The sequence below is a fragment of the Pseudophryne corroboree genome, chromosome 1, assembly GCF_028390025.1.
Source record: "Pseudophryne corroboree isolate aPseCor3 chromosome 1, aPseCor3.hap2, whole genome shotgun sequence".
NCBI lineage: Eukaryota > Metazoa > Chordata > Amphibia > Anura > Myobatrachidae > Pseudophryne > Pseudophryne corroboree.
In genome coordinates, this window is record NC_086444.1 from 1,070,185,281 (window position 1) to 1,070,210,513 (window position 25,233).

The 25,233-nt window shown below is 47.4% G+C and overlaps 1 protein-coding gene across 1 annotated transcript in view; it reads right to left on the reverse strand.

The window, feature by feature from the left end:
* Window positions 1–25,233, reverse strand: part of ATP10D (ATPase phospholipid transporting 10D (putative)) — a 226,649-nt gene that overhangs the window by 27,139 nt on the left and 174,277 nt on the right. The window contains exons 21-22 of the mRNA XM_063920975.1: window positions 9,549–9,653; window positions 7,504–7,691 (exon numbers count right to left, since the gene is read on the reverse strand). Of these exons, the coding sequence (XP_063777045.1) occupies window positions 7,504–7,691; window positions 9,549–9,653 (293 nt within the window). The remainder of the gene's footprint in view (window positions 1–7,503; window positions 7,692–9,548; window positions 9,654–25,233) is intronic.

Here is a 25,233-nt window from a genome sequence, read left to right on the forward strand (position 1 = left end):
AGAAGAGACACCCTTCTCCGTGGAGACAAAGTTATCCGCTGATGCATCTGCAGATGCGATCCGGACCATTTGTCCAGCAGATCCCACTGAAAAGTTCGTGCGTGGAATCTGCCGAATGGAATCGCTTCGTAAGAAGCCACCATTTTTCCCAGGACTCTTGTGCATTGATGCACAGACACTTTTCCTGGTTTTAGGAGGTTCCTGACAAGTTCGGATAACTCCCTGGCTTTCTCCTCCGGAAGAAACACCTTTTTCTGAACCGTGTCCAGAATCATTCCCAGGAACAGCAGACGTGTCGTCGGGGTCAATTGAGATTTTGGAAAATTCAGAATCCACCCGTGCTGTTGCAGCACTACTTGGGTTAGTGCTACTACGTCCCCCAGCTGTTCTCTGGACCTTGCCCTTATCAGGAGATCGTCCAAGTAAGGGATAATTAATACGCCTTTTCTTCGCAGAAGAAACATCATTTCGGCCATTACCTTGGTAAAGACCCGAGGTGCCGTGGACAATCCAAACGGCAGCGTCTGAAACTGATAATGACAGTTTTGCACCACGAACCTGAGGTACCCTTGATGTGAAGGGCAAATTGGGACATGCAGGTAAGCATCCTTGATGTCCAGGGACACCATAAAGTCCCCTTCTTCCAGATTCGCTATCACTGCTCTGAGTGACTCCATCTTGAACTTGAATTTTTGTATGTACAGGTTCAAAGATTTCAGATTTAGAATAGGTCTTACCGAGCCGTCCGGCTTCGGTACCACAAATAGTGTGGAATAATACCCCTTTCCCTGTTGTAGGAGGGGTACCTTGACTATCACCTGCTGAGAATACAGCTTGTGAATGGCTTCCAATACCGTCGCCCTGTCTGAGGGAGACGTTGGCAGAGCAGACTTTAGGAACCGGCGAGGGGGAGACTTCTCGAATTCCAACCTGTAACCCTGAGATACTACCTGCAGGATCCAGGGGTCCACCTGTGAGTGAGCCCACTGTGCGCTGAAATTCTTGAGTCGACCCCCCACCGCCCCTGAGTCCGCTTGTAAAGCCCCAACGTCATGCTGAGGGCTTTGCAGAAGCCGGGGAGGGCTTCTGCTCCTGGGAGGGAGCTGCTTGGTGCACTCTCTTACCCTTTCCTTTGCCTCGGGGCAGATATGACTGTCCTTTTGCCCGCTTGTTCTTATAGGAACGAAAGGACTGCGGCTGAAAAGACGGTGTCTTTTTCTGTTGGGAGGGGACCTGAGGTAAAAAGGTGGATTTCCCGGCTGTTGCCGTGGCCACCAAATCCGATAGACCGACCCCAAATAATTCCTCCCCTTTATACGGCAATACTTCCATATGCCGTTTGGAATCCGCATCACCTGACCACTGTCGCGTCCATAAACTTCTTCTGGCAGATATGGACATCGCACTTACTCTCGATGCCAGAGTGCAAATATCCCTCTGAGCATCTCGCATATAAAGAAAAGCATCCTTTAATTGCTCTATAGTCAATAAAATACTGTCCCTATCCAGGGTATCAATATTTTCAGTCAGGGAATCCGACCAAACCACCCCAGCACTGCACATCCATGCAGAGGCGATGGCTGGTCGCAGTATAACACCAGTATGAGTGTATATACTTTTCAGGGTAGTTTCCAGCCTCCTATCAGCTGGATCCTTGAGGGCGGCCGTTTCAGGAGACGGTAACGCCACTTGTTTTGATAAGCGTGTGAGTGCCTTATCCACCCTAGGGGGTGTTTCCCAGCGCGCCCTAACCTCTGGCGGGAAAGGATATAATGCCAATAACTTCTTTGAAATTAGCAGTTTTCTATCGGGGTTAACCCACGCTTCATCACACACTTCATTCAATTCCTCTGATTCAGGAAAAACTACAGGTAGTTTTTTCAGACCCCACATAATACCCCTTTTTGTGGTACTTGCAGTATCAGAGATATGCAAAGCCTCCTTCATTGCCGTGATCATATAACGTGTGGCCCTACTGGAAAATACGTTTGTTTCTTCACCGTCGACACTAGATTCGGTGTCCGTGTCTGGGTCTGTGTCGACCGACTGAGGTAAAGGGCGTTTTACAGCCCCTGACGGTGTCTGAGACGCCTGGACAGGTACTAACTGGTTTGCCGGCCGTCTCATGTCGTCAACTGATTTTTGTAACGTGCTGACATTATCACGTAATTCCATAAACAAAGCCATCCATTCCGGTGTCGACTCCCTAGGGGGTGACATCACCATTACCGGCAATTGCTCCGCCTCCACACCAACATCGTCCTCATACATGTCGACACACACGTACCGACACACAGCAGACACACAGGGAATGCTCTTATCGAAGACAGGACCCCACTAGCCCTTTGGGGAGACAGAGGGAGAGTTTGCCAGCACACACCCAAGCGCTATAAATATATAGGAACAACCCTACAGAAGTGTTGTTTCCTTTATAGCAGCTTAATATATCAATATCGCCAAAAAAGTGCCCCCCCTCTCTGTTTTTTTACCCTGTTTCTGTAGTGCAGTGCAGGGGAGAGTCCTGGGAGCCTTCCTCGCAGCGGAGCTGTGCAGGAAAATGGCGCTGTGTGCTGAGGAGATAGGCCCCGCCCCCTATTTCGGCGGGCTCTTCTCCCGGTGTTTGTGAGACCTGGCAGGGGTTAAATACATCCATATAGCCCCAGGGGTATTATCATTGCTGCCCAGGGCGCCCCCCCCCCAGCGCCCTGCACCCTCAGTGACCGCTGGTGTGAAGTGTGCTGACAACAATGGCGCACAGCTGCAGTGCTGTGCACTACCTCATGAAGACTGAAAAGTCTTCTGCCGCCGGTTTCTGGACCTCTTCACTTTTCGGCATCTGCAAGGGGGTCGGCGGCGCGGCTCCGGGACCGGACTCCATGGCTGGGCCTGTGTTCGATCCCTCTGGAGCTAATGGTGTCCAGTAGCCTAAGAAGCCAATCCATCCTGCACGCAGGTGAGTTCACTTCTTCTCCCCTAAGTCCCTCGTTGCAGTGAGCCTGTTGCCAGCAGGACTCACTGAAAATAAAAAACCTAATAACTTTTTCTAAGCAGCTCTTTAGGAGAGCCACCTAGATTGCACCCTGCTCGGACGGGCACAAAAACCTAACTAAGGCTTGGAGGAGGGTCATAGGGGGAGGAGCCAGTGCACACCACCTAGTCCTAAAGCTTTTATTTTTGTGCCCTGTCTCCTGCGGAGCCGCTAATCCCCATGGTCCTGACGGAGTCCCAGCATCCACTAGGACGTCAGAGAAAATAATATTATAATTAAGATGGCCGATAAGGGTGGAGGTGTGGTTATTTTGAATAGAACTGATTATTTGGAAGAGTCCTTTAGATTATTAGGTGATGTGATTACTTATGCTAAATTAACCTCTGATCCTACTCAGAGAATTGTTGAAGATATTAGACTACTATTGGAAGATGGTTTTAAGAAGGGTTGTTTAAGCAGAGAAGAGATCAATTATATATATAATCCACATCCTAGACTTGCGATCTTTTACCACTTGCCAAAGATCCATAAACGGCTGATGAAACCTCCTGGTCGACCTATAATTGCTGGGGTTGACTCGGCAACATCCAAATTATCTCAATTCATTGATGTTTACATCAAAAATTATGTACTTGGTTTAAAATCCTTCATCAAAGATTCTACTCATGTTTTAAGAAATCTTGATTCAATTGTTTGGGACCCCACGTATAGCTGGTGTACTATTGATGTAGAATCCCTCTATACGTGTATTCCTCATAAAGAGGGACTGGAAGCTATCTACTTTTATTTGAGCAATGATGAAACCCTAAGTGAAGATCAGAGACTCTTTCTAATTGAATGCATACGTTTCGTACTTAACAATAATTATTTTAAATTTCAGGGCCATTTTTTTAACCAGCTGTGCGGCTGTGCGATGGGGACCCCTTACGCCCCGAGCTTCGCCAATCTTTATTTAGGAAAATGGGAGTCAGAAGTGATTTTTAATAATAATCCATTTTCAGATTTTATACATAGTTTTTATAGGTATATAGATGATATACTAATTATCTGGAAGGGGACTGAGAATGATTTTAATAAATTTATGGTTTTTCTTAATATTAATCGTTACAATTTGAAATTTACAGCAAACTATCAGAAAAACAAAATTGAGTTTTTAGATCTGGTGATTGATTCAACAGACTGGACCCCTGGGAAAAGCATCAATACCTATACATATGTTAAAAAGGTTGATAGCAACAATTATGTGCACTTTAAGAGCTGTCACTTGAAAAAGTGGGTAACGAATATACCTTACTCGCAATTCTTGAGGTTAAAGAGGAATTGTGGGGAGCAAGTTAAATTTAATGAGCAAGCCGCACTTTATGAAAAAAGGTTTTTAGAGAAACAATATCCAGCTGGACTGGTTACTAAATGTAAAGAAAAAGCTGATGGCCTAGATAGGAAACAATTATTGGTGTATAAAGAGAAAAGTAATATACGAGATTCCTCTTTTATGCCTTTTATTACCACTTATAATACCAGAAGTAATGATATTAAAAAGATTCTGCAAAAACACTGGGGTATTTTAGCACTTGATCCTGTTCTTAAAGACCTGTTACCTAAAGACCCACAAGTAGTATTTAAAAAAGCGAGATCCTTAAAAAACTCATTAGCTCCAAGTAATTTAAGTTATACACCAGGTGAGACATGGTTAGGCAAAACCAAAATTACAGGATGTTTCCCATGCAATCATTGCAAGGTATGTCCTTTGATGGATAAAGATAGGAAGAGGATTTGGAATAGTGCCAAATCAAAATCTTGGGAAATAAAAAGTTTTATGAATTGCCTGACCACTTCCGTAATTTATCTTTTAGAGTGTTCTTGCGGTGCAAGATACGTGGGAAAAACCAAAAGACATTTAAAAATTCGTATACTTGAGCATACTAGGAGTATCACTAATAAATTGAAAGATCACAGTGTACCTAGACATTTTTTAAATTATAATGGGGGTTCGCTCAGCAATTTTTCTTTTAAAGCTATTGAGCATGTAGAATTGGATGGTAGGGGAGGTGATGTCTCTAAATTATTGGGAAAGAGAGAAATGTATTGGATACATACACTCAATACTATCAGCCCATTTGGGCTGAATGAAAATTATGACATTACCCCTTTTCTACATTAAATACCTATTTTCTGCACTATAAACTTGCTGTTTAGACGCTATTAACTCTTACGCATAGTAGTAGGGCCATTGGCTCCATTGTGTTCCTGTTTATAATAGTGTCTAATCAGTATAGATGGAGTTAAAAACCACATAGAAACGGAGGTTTTACTTTTTCAGGTGATACTAAATGTTTAATTGACACAATTAGTGTTATTTTGTTTTTATTATTGTGTATTTTATCTTTTATGTATTTTAAACTATATAAAAACTGCCAGTGTTGTTACTATGGATAACATATATGTTTTAAGAATATTGTATGTTGTTTGTTGATGTTATTTGCATTTTATATGATGTAATTTAATTATTGATGCTGCTCAAAGTCAATTATGCTGGTCTGCTATAAATTGTATGGGACATTGATGTTAGCCACACCCCCTGACGAAGTCTTACGACGAAACGCGTTGGGCGTGGCCAGCAGGACGAGGTTCAAGGATCCATTGTCTGAAGTGTCAGCGCGTGTGGTCCGTTATTCAAGTCCGTGCGGCTAGAAGGATTTAGCGGCTGCTGTTATCCTGTGAGCGACGGGGTTCGTTGGTGCGGTTTTCCGGAGGCTCCACTGATGATCTACATCGCGCTGGTTAACTTTTATTTTAAATGTACGTGAGTGATACTGATGCCAGTAAAAACTTGTAATTCTATACTCACCATTGCGCCCTCCATTATTTCTTTTTTTCCACATATTATATATATATATAGGCAATAGATGTAACACTACACAGTAAGAAGTGGATGTATATCACAGGGTAATTGTACTAGAAAACCCTGACTAAATGTACTCTTTCTTAACTACTGTAGCACTGACTGAAAAGGCAGGTAGAATACTTAAGTGCCATGTTAAGTCACAGCACTGACAACCAGGTGGCTTTACACAGGAGGATTTGCCCAAGCAGTCCCAGGAACAGTGAAGCTGAGGAATAATGGCGCCCAGACACTGACGGGGAGTGAGGGAGAGACAGATATGCAACTCCAGGACGGGAACATTTGCGGGAAATGGTGCCCTGGGGCTGGGGGAGGGGCTTCATGTCTAAGCCTTATCCCCCTGCCGGCAAAACCACCGGGTACTGCGGGCTCTTAGTAAATTGGTTTAGAGAGAAAACCTGACCTGCGCCCATGCCCTGGTGATCTAGTGGGATCGCCTGTACTGCCACAGTGTCCACTGCCAGCGCGCGCGGCCCGCCTCCCACTGACCGCGCCAGATCGCGATAAAGACCGGGTTATGCAAGCGGGACCCACTCACCACCTCCCGAAGCGCGGCCACGCGATCCTGGAGAGCCCGCGTCGTGTGTGCCTGACGTGAAGAAAACCGGAGCCTCCTGCTGTAGTTACCCGGCAACCAGGGCTCGGGAGCGTACAGCGCCGCTGGGGAGAGCTGGAGCTGCAGCAGTAAATGTCTCCTGACATTTACCACCGCTGCTGCCCTTGAAGTCTTCACTTTTTCTTCAGAAAAAAGCTCTTCTTAGGGGTGCCTGGAGCAGCCCCTCTGTTAAGTGCCTGCTTACTGCAGCACCAACTACAAAACTGAGCTCCTGTGCAGGAAGGCGGGGTTATAGAGGAGGTGGCGCTGTGCATTCTGGGAACAGTCAAAGCTTTGATCCTGTTGGTGCCTCGGATCAAGATCCTACTCTACACCCCATTGTCCATCCTTGTGGAGCCCAGTGTACCCCGCAGCAGAAAAGGGAAAATGCATAAAATGCCTCCTCTCAGTCTCTCATAGGCACTGCAGGAGGGAGGATGTCCAGTATTCCATCTGTAATACCATGGACACTCTTTCCTCTCCAGCATGTTACAAAGGCTGGTGCTCCTTACCAGTAGAGCTGTACAAGCTGGAGGTGGCACTGTAGAGACACATCAGCAACTGGCAGATATCAGGTGATACTATTCTTTACTAGTATAAAGCTACAGGACTGGAGCCTGAGGGGTAAGAGGCACTAAGAAACTCTTAGGACAACAACGAAGTTCACAGAAAGAAAAACAAAAAAATCATTCCTCTAAGAAAAACAAAAAAACACAAGCAACAGGGATCCTAGAAAAAGTTTTCACAGGCCAAAAGCAGTCACAGGAGTGCAATGCGGCATTTCTAAGCCTACCTGAATATACAAATAAATAATCTGTAATGAAGATCATTAGTCAATCAGCTCAGCCAGAAGCACACACGACAGTTACTCATCTGCTGAGGCTCACTTACTTGGCTGTACACGACTATTTGAATCACACTCTTTTTCCTCTTAGGTAAGTCATGTAATGACTTGGACACGTTTTGCAGGCATAACAAACATCATGCAGTACATAGCTTACACACAGTCTCACATACCTTGGCAGGAGTGCAACAACTACGGACATGACACACACGAGGTAGAACATTGGGTCAGCCATATGAGTCTGTAACAGCCAGTACGGGTTGGCGGGTGGGATGCATTTCACACATGCGGCTCCAAGGGCCAAGGAGAATATAAAATACGTACTAATACTAAGACCCATCACCGTCCAATGAATCCAAGTCTGAAATACAGAACACATTAATAAGACACATGCTTAAAATGGTTATAAAAATGAATGATGATTTTACTATACGGCATTTGAACAACCAACCAAGCAATGCTTATGGCAATTGAAAATGTTGAAATAACTGAATTTATGTTCTATGTACTGCATAGAGAGGCGGGTTCCGATTCGCAGGGTATTGCACAGGCGCAGAGAAGCGCTGTGCTACGTCCGAAGACGCAGCATCAGATTGCATCACGACCATTGGTCGCAACCCATGGCTGGTCTGTGTAAGCCAACGTGTACGCAGAACTGTTTGACGGAACTGGTTCCGGAAGTCTGCGTCCGACAACACAGACCCTGGGCTCAGAATCTTACAAAATGGGGGTGACACGTCTCCACTCTGTACAATGATCCCGTTCACCACCCCCATCCCCCCCAAACGGCAGCATGTTAATCATGCTGTGGCTAATGGGGGACTGCGAGTTATCACGCAGGACCCGTTCTGCACACCCGCAGTTCCCTAACCATTGGATTTCTACGCAAACCATAAGGTTTGCGTACAAATCCGAAACAGGCCCATGGCTTTGCAACATTTCTCATGGCATGTAAATTGTTATCGTCCACAGTCTGCTCTCTATGAGATACTGTATGCATGAAACCCAGCCAGATGGCTTTGAACATACAAATCTTATACAGCTTTAGTGATCCTGAGACAGGTGTTCGCCTTATTTGGAAATAGAATTCTATAGCAATAGCCACCTCTACAAAAACAAATGAAACAATTGAAGTGAAACAAAACAAAGTACTGCTAAACATCAAGGAAGTTCAGCCAAGCACAATGACAGATAACGTTCCAAATGACGTGGTCCAAACACTACATAAAACTCATATGCACAGTACCATAGACCACAGGTTCTCAAATTCGGTCCTCAGGACCCCACACAGTGCATGTTTTGCAGGTAACCCAGCAGGTGCACAGGTGTATTAATTACTCACTGACACATTTTAAAAGGTCCACAGGTGGAGCTCATTATTTAACTTGCAATCCTGTGAGGAGACCTGGAAAACATGCATCGTGTGGGGTCCTGAGGACCGAGTTTGAGAACCTGTGCCATAGACGAACATTTGCAACCTTCTTCCCAATACAGCTGCCAATGTACAGAAAAGATCATCTAATGACATTTCAATTGTTACTACAGAGAAAATAAAAAATGAAATAGAAAAAAAAAAGTAAAAAAAACCCCAATCAATTTAAAACTAAAGAACTTCCAAAACTGTTCCTGCAAGACAACGGTTCCGCCATTGTTTTCCCTATAGAGCCGCTGACCAATCCCCCACAGCGGGTCTGGGACTGAGGGTCGACAGCAAAAAGGTCGACACACCTTAGGTCGACGCACGCCTTAGGTCGACATGGACAAAAGGTCGACGGGAACAAGGTCGACATGGAAAAAAGGTCGACATGGAAAAAGGTCGACATGAGTTTTTTATGTTTTTTTGGTGTCGTTTTCTTCGTAGAGTGACCCTTAACCCCAATTAGTGCACCGCGTCCGCTCGCATGGCTCGCTTCGCTCGCCATGCTTCGGGCATGGTGCCTTCGCTCCGCTACCGCTTCGCTCGGCACAGAATACCGTTCCAATCGTAGTCCACGTGGATCGTTAAGTATGAAAAGGTTCAAAAAAAGAAAAAAATCGTGCAAAACTCATGTCGACCATTTTCCATGTCGACCTTGTTCCTGTTGACCTTTTGTCCCTGTCAACCGAAGGTGTGTCGACAAATTGGCGGCGACCTAAGGTGTGTCGACCTTTTTGCTGTCGACCTGGAGTCCGGATACCCCCCACAGCTTGCTTACTTGTCTGTTCTGTACGGACTCACCATGCTCTTACTTTCAATTAGAAGATGTAGCAAAACCACAAAAAGTGTTGATGTTATTATGAAGGTTCCAAAGGAATAGATATCCATTTCAGAGCCAAGGTAGGTCTATAAGAGAAGGGATAATTCTAATAAAACAAAGATAAATGGTAGTATAGGGGTATATGCAATTGCGGTCGAATTCCCGAAATTGTCGAATTTCGGGAATTTTTGGCAAAAAAAAAAAAAAAAAATAGTCAATGCAATTCAGTGCTTTCCGTCAAAAAAACGGACTTTCAAAATTCGACTTTTTGAAATTCGACTTTTGTCAAATTCGACTTTTCTGCAATGATACAAGTGCTGCAATTCGACCAAAGTGTATTCAATTCAAGTTTGGAAATTCGATAACAGTGCTTTTAGACAGTAAATTCGTCATTTTCAATCCGCCACACTTTGGAGGGTGAAACCAATAAAAAAAATTTAAAACATGTTTTTTTGGGTGGTTTTTTTTTTGGTAATAGCATATCTATTTATATTAGAAGGGATTAGGTACTTGGTTTGTCTTTTTTGGAGCCACAAGTATTATTTATATATTTAAAAAAAAAAATATATATATATTTTTTTATAGCTGGAACGGTAAAATCAAGGAAAAAAATGGCGTGGGGTCCCCCCTCCAAAGCATAACCAGCCTCGGGCTCTTCAAGCTGGTCCTGGTTCTAAAAATGCGGGGAAAAATTTGACAGGGGATCCCCCGTATTTTTAAAACATAGGTAAGTCAACATAGTGTCAACATAGGTAAGTATGTGTGTGTCGGCAGTGTGTAATAAAGTTGTACTTGTCACGGTGTGTGTGTCCTGTTTTTATTTGGGTATTTTTTTCCCAATAGTACTACATGTACCAGCGGGCCCGTTTTTCTCCCGCATGCTGGTACTTGTGGTTCTCCAAGTACCAGCTTGCGGGGGAGGCTTGCTGGGACTTGTAGTACTACTGGAAAAAACAATATTCTGACATTTTTCTCAAGGCTATCAGCCTCCCATCCGCAGCCCTTGGATGGGGGGGGGACAGCCTCGGGCTTCACCCCTGGCCCTTGGGTGGCTGGGGGGGGGGGACCCCTTGATTGAAGGGGTCCCCACTCCCCCAGGGTACCCCGGCCAGGGGTGACTAGTTGGATATTTAATGCCAAGGCCGCAGGGCACTGTATAAAAGTGACCCCCGGCTGTGGAATTATCTGTCCAGCTAGTGGAGCCCGATGCTGGTGTAAAAAATACGGGGGACCCCTAATCTTTTTGTCCCCCCGTATTTTTTGCACCAGCACCAGGCGCAGAGCCCGGTGCTGGTTTTAAAAATACGGGGGATCCCCTGTCAATTTTTTCCCCGCATTTTTAGAACCAGGACCAGCTCGAAGAGCCAGAGGCTGGTTATGCTTTGGAGGGGGGACCCCACGCCATTTTTTTCCGTGTTTTTCCCGTTTTTTTAATTCGCGGCAAAATCCGGCAAATCGGTCTTTTTTCGCCCGCGGGAATGTCGAATCCGTTTTTCATTGAATATGGTGAATTCCGGCAGCCACCTGCCGGAATTCACCTGTCGAATTGTGTCGAATTAAAAAAACGGCGATAATTTGCCGCGATTCGCCCGCAATTGCATATACCCCATAGAGTGCCCCACACACACACTGCACTGAAGAAAAAAAAAAGGCTAAAATGATTGAGATATTTGTAAAATATTGTCAGCAAAAAAATACGATTTTACACCTACCGGTAAATCTATTTCTCGTAGTCCGTAAAGGATGCTGGGACTCCGTAAGGACCATGGGGAATAGACGGGCTCCGCAGGAGACATGGGCACTTTAAGAAAGAACTGAACGCTGGGTGTGCACTGGCTCCTCCCTTTATGCCACTCCTCCAGACCTCAGTTAGAGAAACTGTTCCCAGAGGAGATGGACACTACGAGGAAAGGATTTTGATAATCCAAGGGCAAGATTCATACCAGCCACACCAATCACACAGTATAACTTGTGAGAAACTACCCAGTTAACAGTATGAACAAACAATATAGTCTCGGTCCAAACCGATGAAACTACAACATAACCCTTATGTAAGCAATAACTATATACAAGTCTTGCAGAAGAAGTCCGCACTTGGGACGGGCGCCCAGCATCCTCTACGGACTACGAGAAATAGATTTACCGGTAGGTGTAAAATCTTATTTTCTCTAACGTCCTAGAGGATGCTGGGACTCCGTAAGGACCATGGGGATTATACCAAAGCTCCCAAACGGGCGGGAGAGTGCGGATGACTCTGCAGCACCGATTGAGCAAACAGGAGGTCCTCCCCAGCCAGGGTATCAAACTTATAGAACTTTGCAAAGGTGTTTGATCCCGACCAAGTAGCTGCTCGGCACAACAGTAATACCGAGACCCGTCGGGCAGCCGCCCAAGAAGAGCCCACTTTCCTAGTGGAATGGGCCCTAACCGATTTTGGCAACGGCAATCCTGCCGAAGAATGCGCCTGCTGAATCGTGTTACAGATCCAGCGAGCAGTAGTCTGCTTTGAAGCAGGAGCGCCAACCTTGTTGGCAGCATATAGAACAAACAATGCTTCTGTCTTCCTGACCCTTTCTGTTCTGGCCACATAAATCTTCAAAGCCCTGACCACATCAAGGGACTCGGAATCCTCCAAGTCACGCGTAGCCACAGGCGCGACAATAGGTTGGTTCATATGAAAAGATGAAACCACCTTAGGAAGGAATTGAGGACGAGTTCTCAACTCCGCCCTATCCACATGAAAAACCAGATAGGGGCTTTTATGTGACAAAGCCGCTAATTCCGAAACTCGCCTTGCAGAAGCGAAGGCTAACAACATGACCACTTTCCAAGTAAGGTACTTCAATTCCACCGTTTTGAGTGGTTCAGACCAAGGTGACTTAAGGAACCGTAACACCACGTTAAGGTCCCAAGGCACCACCGGAGGTACAAAAGGAGGCTGAATATGCAGTACTCCCTTCACAAACGTCTGTACTTCAGGAAGAGAAGCCAATTCTTTTTGAAAGAAAATGGATAAGGCCGAAATTTGAACCCTTATGGACCCCAATTTTAGGCCCAAATTCACTCCAGTCTGAAGGAAGTGAAGGAGACGGCCCAAATGGAACTCCTCCGTAGGAGAATTCCTGGCCTCACACCAAGAAACATATTTTCTCCATATGCGGTGATGTTTCGATGTCACGTCCTTCCTAGCCTTGATCAGGGTAGGAATGACCCCATCCGGAATACCTTTTTCCGCTAGGATCCGGCGTTCAACCGCCATGCCGTCAAACGCAGCCGCGGTAAGTCTTGGAACAGACAGGGCCCCTGTTGCAGCAGGTCCTGCCTTAGAGGAAGAGGCCACGGATCTTCTGTGAGCAACTCCTGCAGATCTGGATACCAAGTCCTTCGTAGCCAATCCGGAGCCACGAGGATTGCTTTCACTCCTCTTTGTCTTATTATTCTCAACACCTTGGGTATGAGAGGAAGAGGAGGAAACACATAGACCGACCTGAACACCCAAGGTGTCACCAGGGCGTCCACCGCTACCGCCTGAGGGTCTCTTGATCTGGCACAATACCGCTTTAACTTTTTGTTGAGACGGGACGCCATCATGTCTATTTGGGGCAGTCCCCACTGACCCACGATCTGTGCGAAGACTTCCTGATGAAGTCCCCACTCTCCCGGATGCAGGTCGTGTCTGCTGAGGAAGTCTGCTTCCCAGTTGTCCACTCCCGGAATGAACACTGCTGACTGTGCGCTTACATGACCTTCCGCCCAGCGAAGAATCCTGGTGGCTTCTGCCATTGCCACTCTGCTCCTTGTACCGCCTTGGCGGTTTACATGAGCCACTGCTGTGACATTGTCCGACTGAATCAGAACCGGCTTGTTGCGAAGTAATTCTTCCGCTTGACGCAGGACGTTGTATATGGCCCTCAACTCCAGGACGTTGATGTGGAGACAAGTCTCTAGACTTGACCAGAGACCTTGGAAACTTCTTCCCAGTGTGACTGCTCCCCAACCTCGGAGGCTCGCGTCCGTGGTCACCAGGATCCAGTCCTGAATGCCGAACCTGCGGCCCTCTAGGAGGTGAGCACTGTGCAGTCACCACAGGAGAGATACCCTGGCTCTGGGAGACAGGGTGATCCTTCAATACATGTGTAGATGAGACCCGGACCAGTGCCGTAACTAGGCATTTTAGCGCTGTGTGCAAGAAACGACAGTGGTGCCCCCCCCCCATGTAAGACAGGGGCAGTGCGCGCCGTAGGCGCGCGAAAAATTTATAGGGGCGTGGCTTCACGGGGAAGGGGCGTGGCCACAAAATAATAGCAATTCATACTACGGTGCACAGTAGTCTACATTATTCAAATTACGCTGCACAGTAGCGCCACTACACCAGGTAGAGCCCCTTTTATGCATTACAGCAGACAGCGTCCCCCTTTTTACACATTACAGCAGACAGTCCCCCTTTATACACATTGCGGCAGCCAGTCCCCCTTTTTACACATTGCGGCAGCCAGGCCCCCTTTTTACACATTGCGGCAGCCAGTCCCCCTTTTTACACATTGCGGCAGCCAGGCCCCCTCTTTACACATTGCGGCAGCCAGTCCCCCTTTTTACACATTGCGGCAGCCAGGCCCCCTTTTTACACATTGCGGCAGCCAGGCCCCCTTTTTACACATTGCGGCAGCCAGGCCCCCTTTTTACACATTGCGGCAGCCAGTCCCCCTTTTTACACATTGCGGCAGCCAGGACCCCTTTTTACACATTGCGGCAGCCAGGCCCCCTTTTTACACATTGCGGCAGCCAGTCCCCCTTTTTACAGCCAGTCCCCCCTTTTTACACATTGCGGCAGCCATCCCCCTTTTTACACATTGCGGCAGCCAGGACCCCTTTTTACACATTGTGGCAGCCAGGCCCCCTTTTTACAGCCAGTCCCCCCTTTTTACACACTGCGGCAGCCATCCCCCTTTTTACACATTGCGGCAGACGGTGACCCCCTGAGAGAGAGAGAGAGAGAGAGAGAGAGAGAGAGAGAGAGAGAAAGAGATATATACTTACCATCTCCCTGCTGGCAGTCGGGCTCCTCGTGCAGCTCCCTCGGTGCAGGCAGTGAGGTGAGAAGGAGGAGGAGGGAGGGGGAGCAGGGAGCCGCAGCAGCGCTATGTCATTGGTAGTAAGCGCCGCTGCAGCATCCCCCTCTCCTTCTGTATTGGCTGCCCGGCGCTGCTGTGGATGCTGGGATGGAGGAACCGCATCCCAGCATCCACAGCAGTGCCGGGCAGCCAATACAGAAGGAGAGGGGGATGCTGCAGCGACGCTTACTACCAATGACATAGCGCTGCTGCGGCTCCCTGCTCCCCCTCCCTCCTCCTCCTTCTCCGCTGCCCGGCGCTGGTCCTCTTCTCCCTCCACAGCGCGGCGCACGGCGCACACAGCAGAGGCGGCATGTAATGAGTCAATTTGACTCATTACATGCCGCTGGCCGTGCGCCCTCAGGGCAACTGCGCTGTGTGCCAAGCCCACTTGGCACACACGTAGTTACAGCCCTGACCCGGACCATTTGTCCAGTAGGTCCCATTGAAAAGTCCTCGCATGGAACCTGCCGAAGGGGATGGCCTCATAAGATGCCACCATCTTCCCCAGGACACGTGTGCAGTGATGCACCGAAACCTTTTTTGGCTTTAATACGTTCCTGACCAGAGCCATGAGCTCCTGAGCCTTTTCCATCGGAAGAAAAACCTTTTTCTGGTCTGTGTCCAGAATCAGGCCCAAAAAGGTCAGACGCGTTGTAGGAACCAGTTGGGACTTCGGAAGATTGAGAATCCAACCGTGCTGCTGTAACGCCTTCACAGACAGTGACACGCTGTCCAGTAACTTCTCCCGAGATCTCGCCTGTATGAGGAGATCGTCCAAGTATGGGATATTTGTGACACCCTGCTTGCGCAGGAGCACCATCATTTCCGCCATTACCTTGGTGAAAATTCTCGGAGCCGTGGAAAGCCCAAACGGCAACGTCTGAAATTGGTAATGACAGTCCTGTACTGCAAATCTCAGGAACGCCTGGTAAGAAGGTAAAATCGGAACATGAAGGTATGCATCCTTTATGTCCAGGGACACCATCCAATCCCCCCCCCCCCCTCCAGGCTGGCGATGACCGCTCTGAGCGATTCCATTTTGAACTTGAACTTCTTCAAGTACAGGTTTAGGGATTTTAGTTTCAAAATGGGTCTGACCGAACCGTCCGGTTTCGGGACCACAAACAGGGTTGAGTAATACTCCTTCCCTTGCTGGAGAAGAGGAACTTTGACTATCACCTGTTGAAGATACAACTTTTGAATTGCAGTCAACACTAACTCCCTCTCTGACGGAGAAGCTGGCAAAGCAGATTTGAAAAACTGGCGAGGAGGCACCTCTTCGAATTCCAGCCTGTATCCCTGAGAAACAATCTCTATTGCCTAGGGATCCACCTGTGAGTGAACCCAGACTTGGCTGAAAAATCGAAGACGTGCCCCCACTTTAGCTGACTCCCCCAGGGAAGCCCCAGCGTCATGCGGTGGATTTTGCAGACGTAGGGGAGGACTTCTGCTCCTGGGAACTAGCTGTGTGCAGCTTTTTTCCCTTGCCTCTACCTCAGGCAAGAAATGACGATCCCCGTACCCTCTTGCTTTTATTTGAACGAAAGGACTGCATTTGATAATGAGGTGCCTTCTTAGTATGTTGCGGGGGAACATAAGGTAAGAAATTAGATTTACCGGCCGTAGCAGTAGAGGCAAAGTCCGAGAGGCCTTCTCCAAACAACTCCTCCCCCTTGTAAGGCAACGACTCCATATGCCGCTTTGAGTCGGCATCCCCCGTCCACTGTCGGGTCCACAAGAGTCGCCTAGCAGATATAGACATAGCATTTATTCTGGAGCTTAGTAAACAAATGTCTCTTTGAGCATCCCACATATATAAAGCAGCATCTTTGATATGCTCTAGGGCACAGGTTCTCAAACTCGGTCCTCAGGACCCCACACAGTGCATGTTTTGCAGGTCTCCTCACAGAATCACAAGTGAAATAATTAGCTCCACATGTGGACCTTTTAAAATGTGTCAGTGAGTAATTAATACACCTGTGCATTTGCTGGGTTACCTGCAAAACATGCACTGTGTGGGGTCCTGAGGACCGAGTTTGAGAACCTATGCTCTAGGGTCATTAGAATGGTATCCTTCTCTAAGGTGTCAATCTCCGTAGATAAGGAATCTGTCCATGCTGCGACAGCACTACAAACCCAGGCCGATGCCATAGCCGGTCTAACAATAGTACCGGAATGTGTGTAAATGTACTTCGTGGTAACCTCCTGCTTACGATCAGCAGGATCCTTGAGGGTAGCTGTATCCTGGGAAGGCAGTGCCACCTTCTTGGACAAGCGTGTCAGCGCCTTGTCTACTTTAGGCGAAGATTCCCATCGTATCCTGTCCTTTTGTGGAAAGGGATACGCCATAAAAATCCTTTTGGGAACTTGTAGTCTATCTGGAGATTCCCAAGCCTTTTCGCACAATTCGCTTAGCTCAAATGAGGACGGAAAAGCGACCTCAGGCTTTTTCCCTTTATACATGTGTACCCTTGTGTCAGGGACAGGGGGTTCTTCAGTGATATGCAAAACCTCTTTAATGGCAATAATCATGTAACGAATACCTTTTGCCACCTTTGGCTGTAATTTTGCATCCTCATAGTCGACACTAGAATCTGAGTCTGTGTCGGTATCTGTGTCAGTAATCTGGGAGATAGTGCGTTTTTGAGACCCAGAAGGTCCCGGGTGCCACTGGGGCAGGCATGGTCTGACTACCTGACTTCTCCCTAGCCTCAGCCTAGTCTAACCTCTTATGCAATAAATTTACATTTGCATTCAAGACATTCCACATATCCACCCAGTCCGGTGCCGACGGCGACCTGACAACCATGCACTCCCCCTCCTCCTTAGGTGAGCCTTCATAGTCAAACATGTCGACACATGCGTACCGACACACTCCACACACACAGGGAATCTCTTATCTGAAGACAGGTTCCCCCCTAGGCCCTTTGGAGAGACAGAGAGAGAGTATGCCAGCACACACCCCAGCGCTATATGACCCAGGAAAAAACACAGTATGTTTACCCAGTAGCCCTGCTGTAATGTATAATCGCCAAATATGTGCCCCCCCCTCTACTTTAAAACCCTCTTTCACCGTGTGTCAAGCAGGGGAGAGTCCGGGGAGCTTCCTCTCAGCGGTGCTGTGGAGAGAAAATGGCGCTGGTGAGTGCTGAGGGAGAAGCCCCGCCCCCTCGGCGGCGGGCTTCTGTCCCGCTCAAACTTAATAAAATATGGTGGGGGCTCTTTTATATACATGTACAGTGCCCACCTGTACATGTATATAGTCATTTGCCATAGGAGAGGTATTCTATTGCTGCCCAGGGCGCCCCCCTGCGCCCTGCACCCTTACAGTGACCGGAGTGTGTGAGGTGTATGGGAGCAATGACGCACAGCTGCAGTGCTGTGCATTACCTCAGTGAAGCACCCGAAGGCTTCTGCCGCCTCAGTAGTCTTCTTTCTTCGTTTCTTCCGGCTCTGTGAGGAGAACGGCGGCGCGGCTCTGGGATGAACGCCCAGGACGAACCTGTGTTCCACTCCCTCTGGAGCTAATGGTGTCCAGTAGCTGAGAAGCAGAGCCTATCATTTAAGTAGTTCTGCTCCTCTCTCCTCAGTCCCTTGATGCAGGGAGTCTGTTGCCAGCAGAGCTCCCTGAAAATAAGAAAAAAACCTAACAAAATGCTTTCTTAGCAGGAAACTCAGGAGAGCTCCCTGCAGTGCACCCATCTTCCTCTGGGCACAGTCTAAAACAGAGGTCTGGAGGAGGGGTATAGAGGGAGGAGCCAGTGCTCACCCAGAGTTCAGTTCTTTCTTAAAGTGCCCATGTCTCCTGTGGAGCCCGTCTATTGCCCATGGTCCTTACGGAGTCCCAGCATCCTCTAGGACGTTAGAGAAAAAAATATATATATTGTTTTATGAAAACAGGCAAACCCAAGTCCAACAAATCCATTAAAGAGGGGGACATAAATGACACATGCAAAGGATGTAGGTGAAGATGAAGAGGTTCTATTAAATGATCTGTATCTTATCTCTTTACATGAGGTCCTATGTCTGAGATTGCCCGGTGACTACCTACTATAGTGGGTATTTAAAAAAGAAAAAACAAACAGCAGTGTTCTTAATGCTCCACCCTCATTTATTTACAAGTCCCAGGGGTAAGTGTGCAGTGGAAGGGCAGCAGAAGGAATGAGGAGAGGTTTGCTGGATTGTTACGTGCATCAGTGTACTGGTCACAGCTGCGACCAAGGAAAAAAGTGCAATGAAAAAACCTGGGATGTAGCAAACTTTAGTGTAAAAATAGGATTTTGGTACTTACCAGGTAAATCCTTTTCTTTGAATCCATAGGGGGCACTGGAGTACTCTTGGGATATGGACGGCTTCCGCAGGAACAGGGCACTGAATATTTAAATTTAGAACTCTCCACCCCTCCATATCCCAGAGTACCTCAGTGTTTTTTACTGAGCCGAACAGGAGCTAGAGAGGTTGACAATGGAGAATTACATATAACATAATGGACAACAATAAAGTTGACCCATAACGTTACTGACAACTAAACAGTTGACACCATAACCGATAGAACATGAAACTTTGAACCAGTCGGTGAGAATGTGTTACCATAAGATCCCCTGAACTTACCACAAACCAAGTAAACTGCTCTGGGTGGGCGTCCAGTGCCCCCTATGGATTCAAAGAAAAGGATTTACCTGGTAAGTATAAAAATCCTATTTTCTTTTTCATCCACTAGGGGTCACTGGAGTACTCTTGGGACGTACCAAAGCTTCCTCCGTGGGCGGGAGAGCTGTTTGGCACCTGTAACACTAGGCGGCCAAAGCTAGATGCTGATGCCGCAAACGTATCAAACTTGTAGAGGCGCACAAACGTGTGCACTGATGACCATGTAGCCGCACGGCAAAGCTGCGTCGTAGAAGCCCCACGACCAGCTGCCCATGAAGTTCCCACAGAACGTGTGGAATGAGCTGTTACTGATGTAGGCGGCTGTAACCTAGCATGAAGGTAAGCCTGACGTATGGTCAGTTTAATCCATCTGGATAAGGTTTGCTTAGAAGCTGGCCAACCCATCTTCGCAGCATCATAGAGAACAAACAACATATCCGTCTTACGAACTGTAGACGTTCGGGATACATAAACGCGTAATGCGCGTACCACATCCAAAATTCCAGAATGACCTGTTAACACAGGAACTACTATTGGTTGATTGATGTGAAAAGATGACACTACCTTTGGCAAGAAAGCGGGATTCGTCCGAAGTTCCGCTCTGTCATCATGAAACACCAAATACGGTGGCTTGCATGACAAGGCACCCAAATCTGAAACACGCCTTGCCGAAGCTAAGGCTAGTATAAAAATTGTTTTCCAAGTGAGAAACTTAATATCCACTTGTTGTAAGGGTTCAAAATATGAAGACTGTAAGAAATCTAAAACCAGATTCAAGTCCCATGGCGCTGTAGGTGGAATGAATGGAGGCTGCACTCTGAGGACACCTTGCAGAAAGGTGTGTACAGACGGCAATAGAGCCAATCGTCTTTGGAAGTAAATCGACAAAGCAGATACCTGCACCTTTAATGTAGATAAACGCAGTCCTCCATCTAACCCCGTCTGTAGAAATAACAAAAGACGGGATAACTTGAAAGATGATGTCGGAAACTTCCGAACTTCACACCAACCTATATAGGTACGCCAAATTCTGTAATAATGAGCTGTCGTAACTGGCTTCCTAGCTCGTAACATGGTTGGTATAACAGATTCTGGAATGCCCTCTCTTCTTAAGAGGGCGGTCTCAACAGCCACCCCGTCAAACGCAGCCGCGCTAAATCGGGGTAAAGGAACGGACCCTGTTGTAACAGGTCCGGACGAAGTGGGAGCGGCCAAGGATCGTCTGCGAGTAGTCAGCGGTGATCAGAGAACCGAGGCCAATGAGGCGCCACTAGTATGACTGTGGCGGACTCTTTCGATCCGTTTTAGCAACAGAGAGAGCAGCGGAAACGGTGGAAACAGATACACGAGGCTGTACAACCACGCGATTGTGAGAGCATCCACCGCCACTGCCTTTTGATCTCGCGTTCTGGACACATACTGGGGCGTTTGGTGATTGTGGCGAGATGCCATCAGGTCCACTTGAGGGTAACCCCACCTCTGGACCAACATGTGAAACACTTCTGGATTTAATGCCCATTCTCCTGGATGAAAATCCCGACGGCTGAGATAATCCGCCTCCCAGTTGTCCACTCCCGGAATGAACACTGCCGACAATATCACTTGGTGATGCTCGGCCCAATTGAGGATTCAAGCTACTTCCCGCATTGCCATGCGGCTTCTCGCTCCTCCTTGTGTGTTGATGTACGCGACCGCTGTCGAGTTATCTGACTGCACCTGGACAGTCTGAGACCGAAGCATGTGCACTGCTGGTCATAGTGCATTGTAAATTGCCCGGAGTTCCAGGACATTTAATCGACCGCAATCTTTCGTGATCCGCCCAGAGACCCTGGAGCTGACAATTTTGAACTACAGTTCCCCAACCTCTGAGACTCGCATCAGTCGTTAGAATTATCCAATTCCAGGTGGAACCGTTTCCCTGCGGTTAGATTGTGTACTTTGAGCCACCAGAGTAGAGATACCCTGGCCCGTGGCGACAACCTCACCCTCTGGTGAATCTGCAGATGCGAGCCCGACCACTATGCGAGCACATCCAGTTGAAAAGGACGTGAGTGAAATCTTCCGAACTGAAGCGATTCGAAAGCCGCCACCATTGTGCCTAAGAGGCGAATGCACAAATGTACAGAGACTGTGCGTGGCTTGAGCACTAATTGTACCAGATGACGAATAATCTGTACTTTCTGTTCTGGTAGGTAAATTCTTGGATTTACCGTATCGAGAATCATACCTAGGAATTGAAGTCATTGAGACGGAATTAGATGTGATTTTTTGAAGTTGACAATCCAACCGTGCTGAACTAGTACATTGTACGTTAGCAACGCATGTTGGAGGAGCATCTGTTGAGACGGAGCTTTGATGAGCAGATCGTCCAAGTACGGAACTATTATCACTCCCAGGGATCTGAGATGAGCTATCATCACAGACATCACTTTGGTGAATACCCGAGGTGCTGACGAGAGGCCAAACGGTAGAGCCTGAAACTGGTAATGGTTCTGCCGTATTGCAAACCGCAAGAACCTCTGATGAGGTGGCCAAATCGGAATGTGTAAGTACGCATCCTTGAGATCCAGCGCAATCATGAATTCCTGTGGCTCTAAACCTGCAATTACTGACCGCAGAGATTCCATCTTGAATCTGTAGTAAGTGACGTACTGATTGAGGCCCTTTAAGTTCAATATTGGCCTGACCGAGCCATCCGGCTTTGGTACCACAAACAGACTGGAATAATAACCCTAACCTTGTTGTTGTACAAGGACCGGAATCAAAACTGCTGAATCCAGCAGGGACTGAATGGCAATTTGCAGGACCGACCTCTTGTCGTCCGACGCAGGCAGTCCTGTCTTGAAAAACCGCAGTGGTGGAAGACAGTCGAACTCTATTTTGTAACCTTTTAACACTAAATTGCAGATCCACCCATCTGTGGATGTCTGGAACCACGCCAAATGGAACGTCTGAAGGCGTGCTCCCACAATTGGAGATCCAAGATAGGCTAGGAGCCCGTTATGCCACTGGCTTGTTGGTGACCTTAGCGTCCCTGACGACTGGTATTGGTTTGTTGGAAACCACGTCCCCGACCTCGTCTACTAGGCGTGGCTGTTCCTCTACCACGGCCCCGAAAAGGCTGAGGTCTAAAGGATTTGAATGCCGGACCAGAGGATTTCCGTCTTGGTACCGTCGGAGGCAATGGTAAGAAAACAGACTTTCCTCCCGTAGCCTCAGAAATCCATTTGTCCAATTCAGGACCAAACAACTTCTCGCCACCGTAAGGCAATGCCTCTATACCTCTTTTGACCTCTGCCTCCGCTTGCCAAGAACGCAGCCAGAGTGCTTGTCGTACTGTAACTAGCAATGATGAAATGCGAGAAGTGAGCTGACAGACGTCAGTAGAAGCTGTACATAGATACTCAGCAGCTTCACAGATTTGATCAGCAAGAAGTATAAGGTGATCGTCATGTAGGGCAGACTTGAGCTCTGTTATCCATACAATTAGCGCCTTAGTGACCCAAATATCAACCAACCCAGGTCTAAGCAACACTCCTGCTGCTATATACATGGACTTTAGCATAGCTTCTATTTTACGGTCTGAAGGGTCTTTAAGCGTAGTAGCCGTTGGCACTGGTATGGTTAATTTCTTTGTAAGTTTTGACACAGACGAATCCACCATTGGCGGATTCTCCCATGTACATGTCACAGATTCTGGAAACGGGTAACTAGACTTAAATCTGCGAGGTATAGAAAACCGTTTATCCGGATTCTTCCGTGTTTCAATTAACATCTTATTAAGGGATTCCGAAACAGCAAAACACATTGGTGATCTTTGTTGTTTAGTAAATACGACTTCATCATTTGTCAGCGGCTCCTCAGTCTCTGTAAACTTCAGAGACTGACGCACAGCTCTAATGAGATTATCAATGCCTGGGCTGTCAAAATCTTCACTATCTGACTGCTGGTCTAATTCGCCCTCCTCATCCTCATCCTGCGCAGTGAGGTCTGGCATAGAATCGTCAGAATGCAACATAGCAGAAACTGGTAAATCATAAGAAATATGATATTTATCTCTTCTACCCAAAGTGGACTTGGACCTTTGGTAAGGCTGAGACCCCTCCGGTAGTTCTGGCGGTCTCAACCGCGACTCAGATCTTGCCGCTTCCCGCTCGTGTCGAGCGGCGGCCAATTCTGATTGCAACCCAGCCATGACATCTGTTAGCATAGCCCATCGAGGTTCCGGGGATGAAACCGGCTTTGAAACCGGAGCGGAAATGGTATTCGTAACCGAATCCACAAAACATACTGTACATGTGGTAGATCCGTCCGGTAAAACACTCTTACAGACATTGCAGTGAAACTGCTTTTTAGATTTGGCTGGTGTCTTACTCATTATGCAGACAGACAATACAATATACAAGGACAGACACTTGCACGACTCAGTAAATGTGTACTAAGGAGTGTATAATATTATATATATATATATATATATATATATATATATATATATATATATATATATATATATATATATAGCTGCAGTGCACGTGGCCAGTACTATATGAAATTTGATCCAAAATTCCCACTAACACCCCTGCGCCATCCGGTGGAGTAGAGATGTAGGACAGGAACTTTCTGGAATCACAAACAGGAATAACAGGAAGCATGGTTAAAATGGCCCCCATGCTTACAGTCCTAATCACAGTGCAGGGTATACACCTTATAACCTGTAACTATTGCAGCAAAGTAACCTGTTAATATAGGCTTAACAGCCCATGTGATTATTGCTGTAACCCACGCAGCCCCATGCAGTTGTTATGCATGCCGCCTACTTTCCCCCCCTTCTTCTCCCTCTCCTGTGGCCCGGGTACCGCTGCCTGAGCGGGAGTTACCGGGGAGCGGGTTTCCGGCAGTCCGAGATCGGGTGCAGGGAGCGCTGTAGTGGAGAGCGGTCCTGCAGCGGCGGCCGGCGGGTGTGAGCGGCGGCCGGAGGGTCTTAGCGGCAGAGGTGCAGGTCATGCGCTGATCGGAGCGTATAGCGGCGGACAGAGCGGCTGGGTCGGGCGGCTACAAACAGCGGCGGGTGCGGGCGGCGGTGACAGGAAACACGGACCCCACACAGCGTCCCGTCCCCCCAGCATACCTTGTCCTGTAGTGCTGCTGTAACGGGGCTTCTGTGTGTAAGCTCCGTTCAGCTGTTGCAGGTCAGGGAGTGAGCTGCATGTGGCCGTGAGGGTGCTCTATGCGAGGACCGACATGCCATGCGCTGCCTCAGTGGAGCAGCACTATCCCGGACCAACGTGTTTTTATATAAACTGGGAAGGGATGTGCTGCAGTTAGTAAAAATTAAAAATCAAAATCAAAAATTAAATATATTCAAAAGAAGTGTGGTTGAGCTCCATACAAGCCATGTTCCTACTTTGAGCACAGAAAAAACACTGAGGTACTCTGGGATATGGAGGGGTGGAGAGTACTAAATTTAAATATTCAGTGCCCTGTTCCTGCGGAAGCCGTCCATATCCCAAGAGTACTCCAATGACCCCTAGTGGATGAAAAATAAAAAATAAATGATATATACACATACATAAATTAACAGACACACGTATTGATCTTTTAGAATTATGTTGAATTATTTGTTAAAAGGTAAAAACAGGTGTATATTTTGCCTAGTCCAGAAATTCTCCAAGCTCTCCATTATCGGAGACGGATAAAGGTAAAATGGCTCTATGACCCCATTTCAACCACCTTATCCTGGGTATAATATGATCCTGAATTCTAACACTAGCCCTACATTAGCAGTAAAATTGGGATGCAGTCAGAATGTCAGCTGTCTGAATACCAGCCGTTGAAATACCGAAGTCGGAATCCAGACACCCTTTACAATTTCGACGCCGGAATGCCGAAAGGGCCGGGAGAC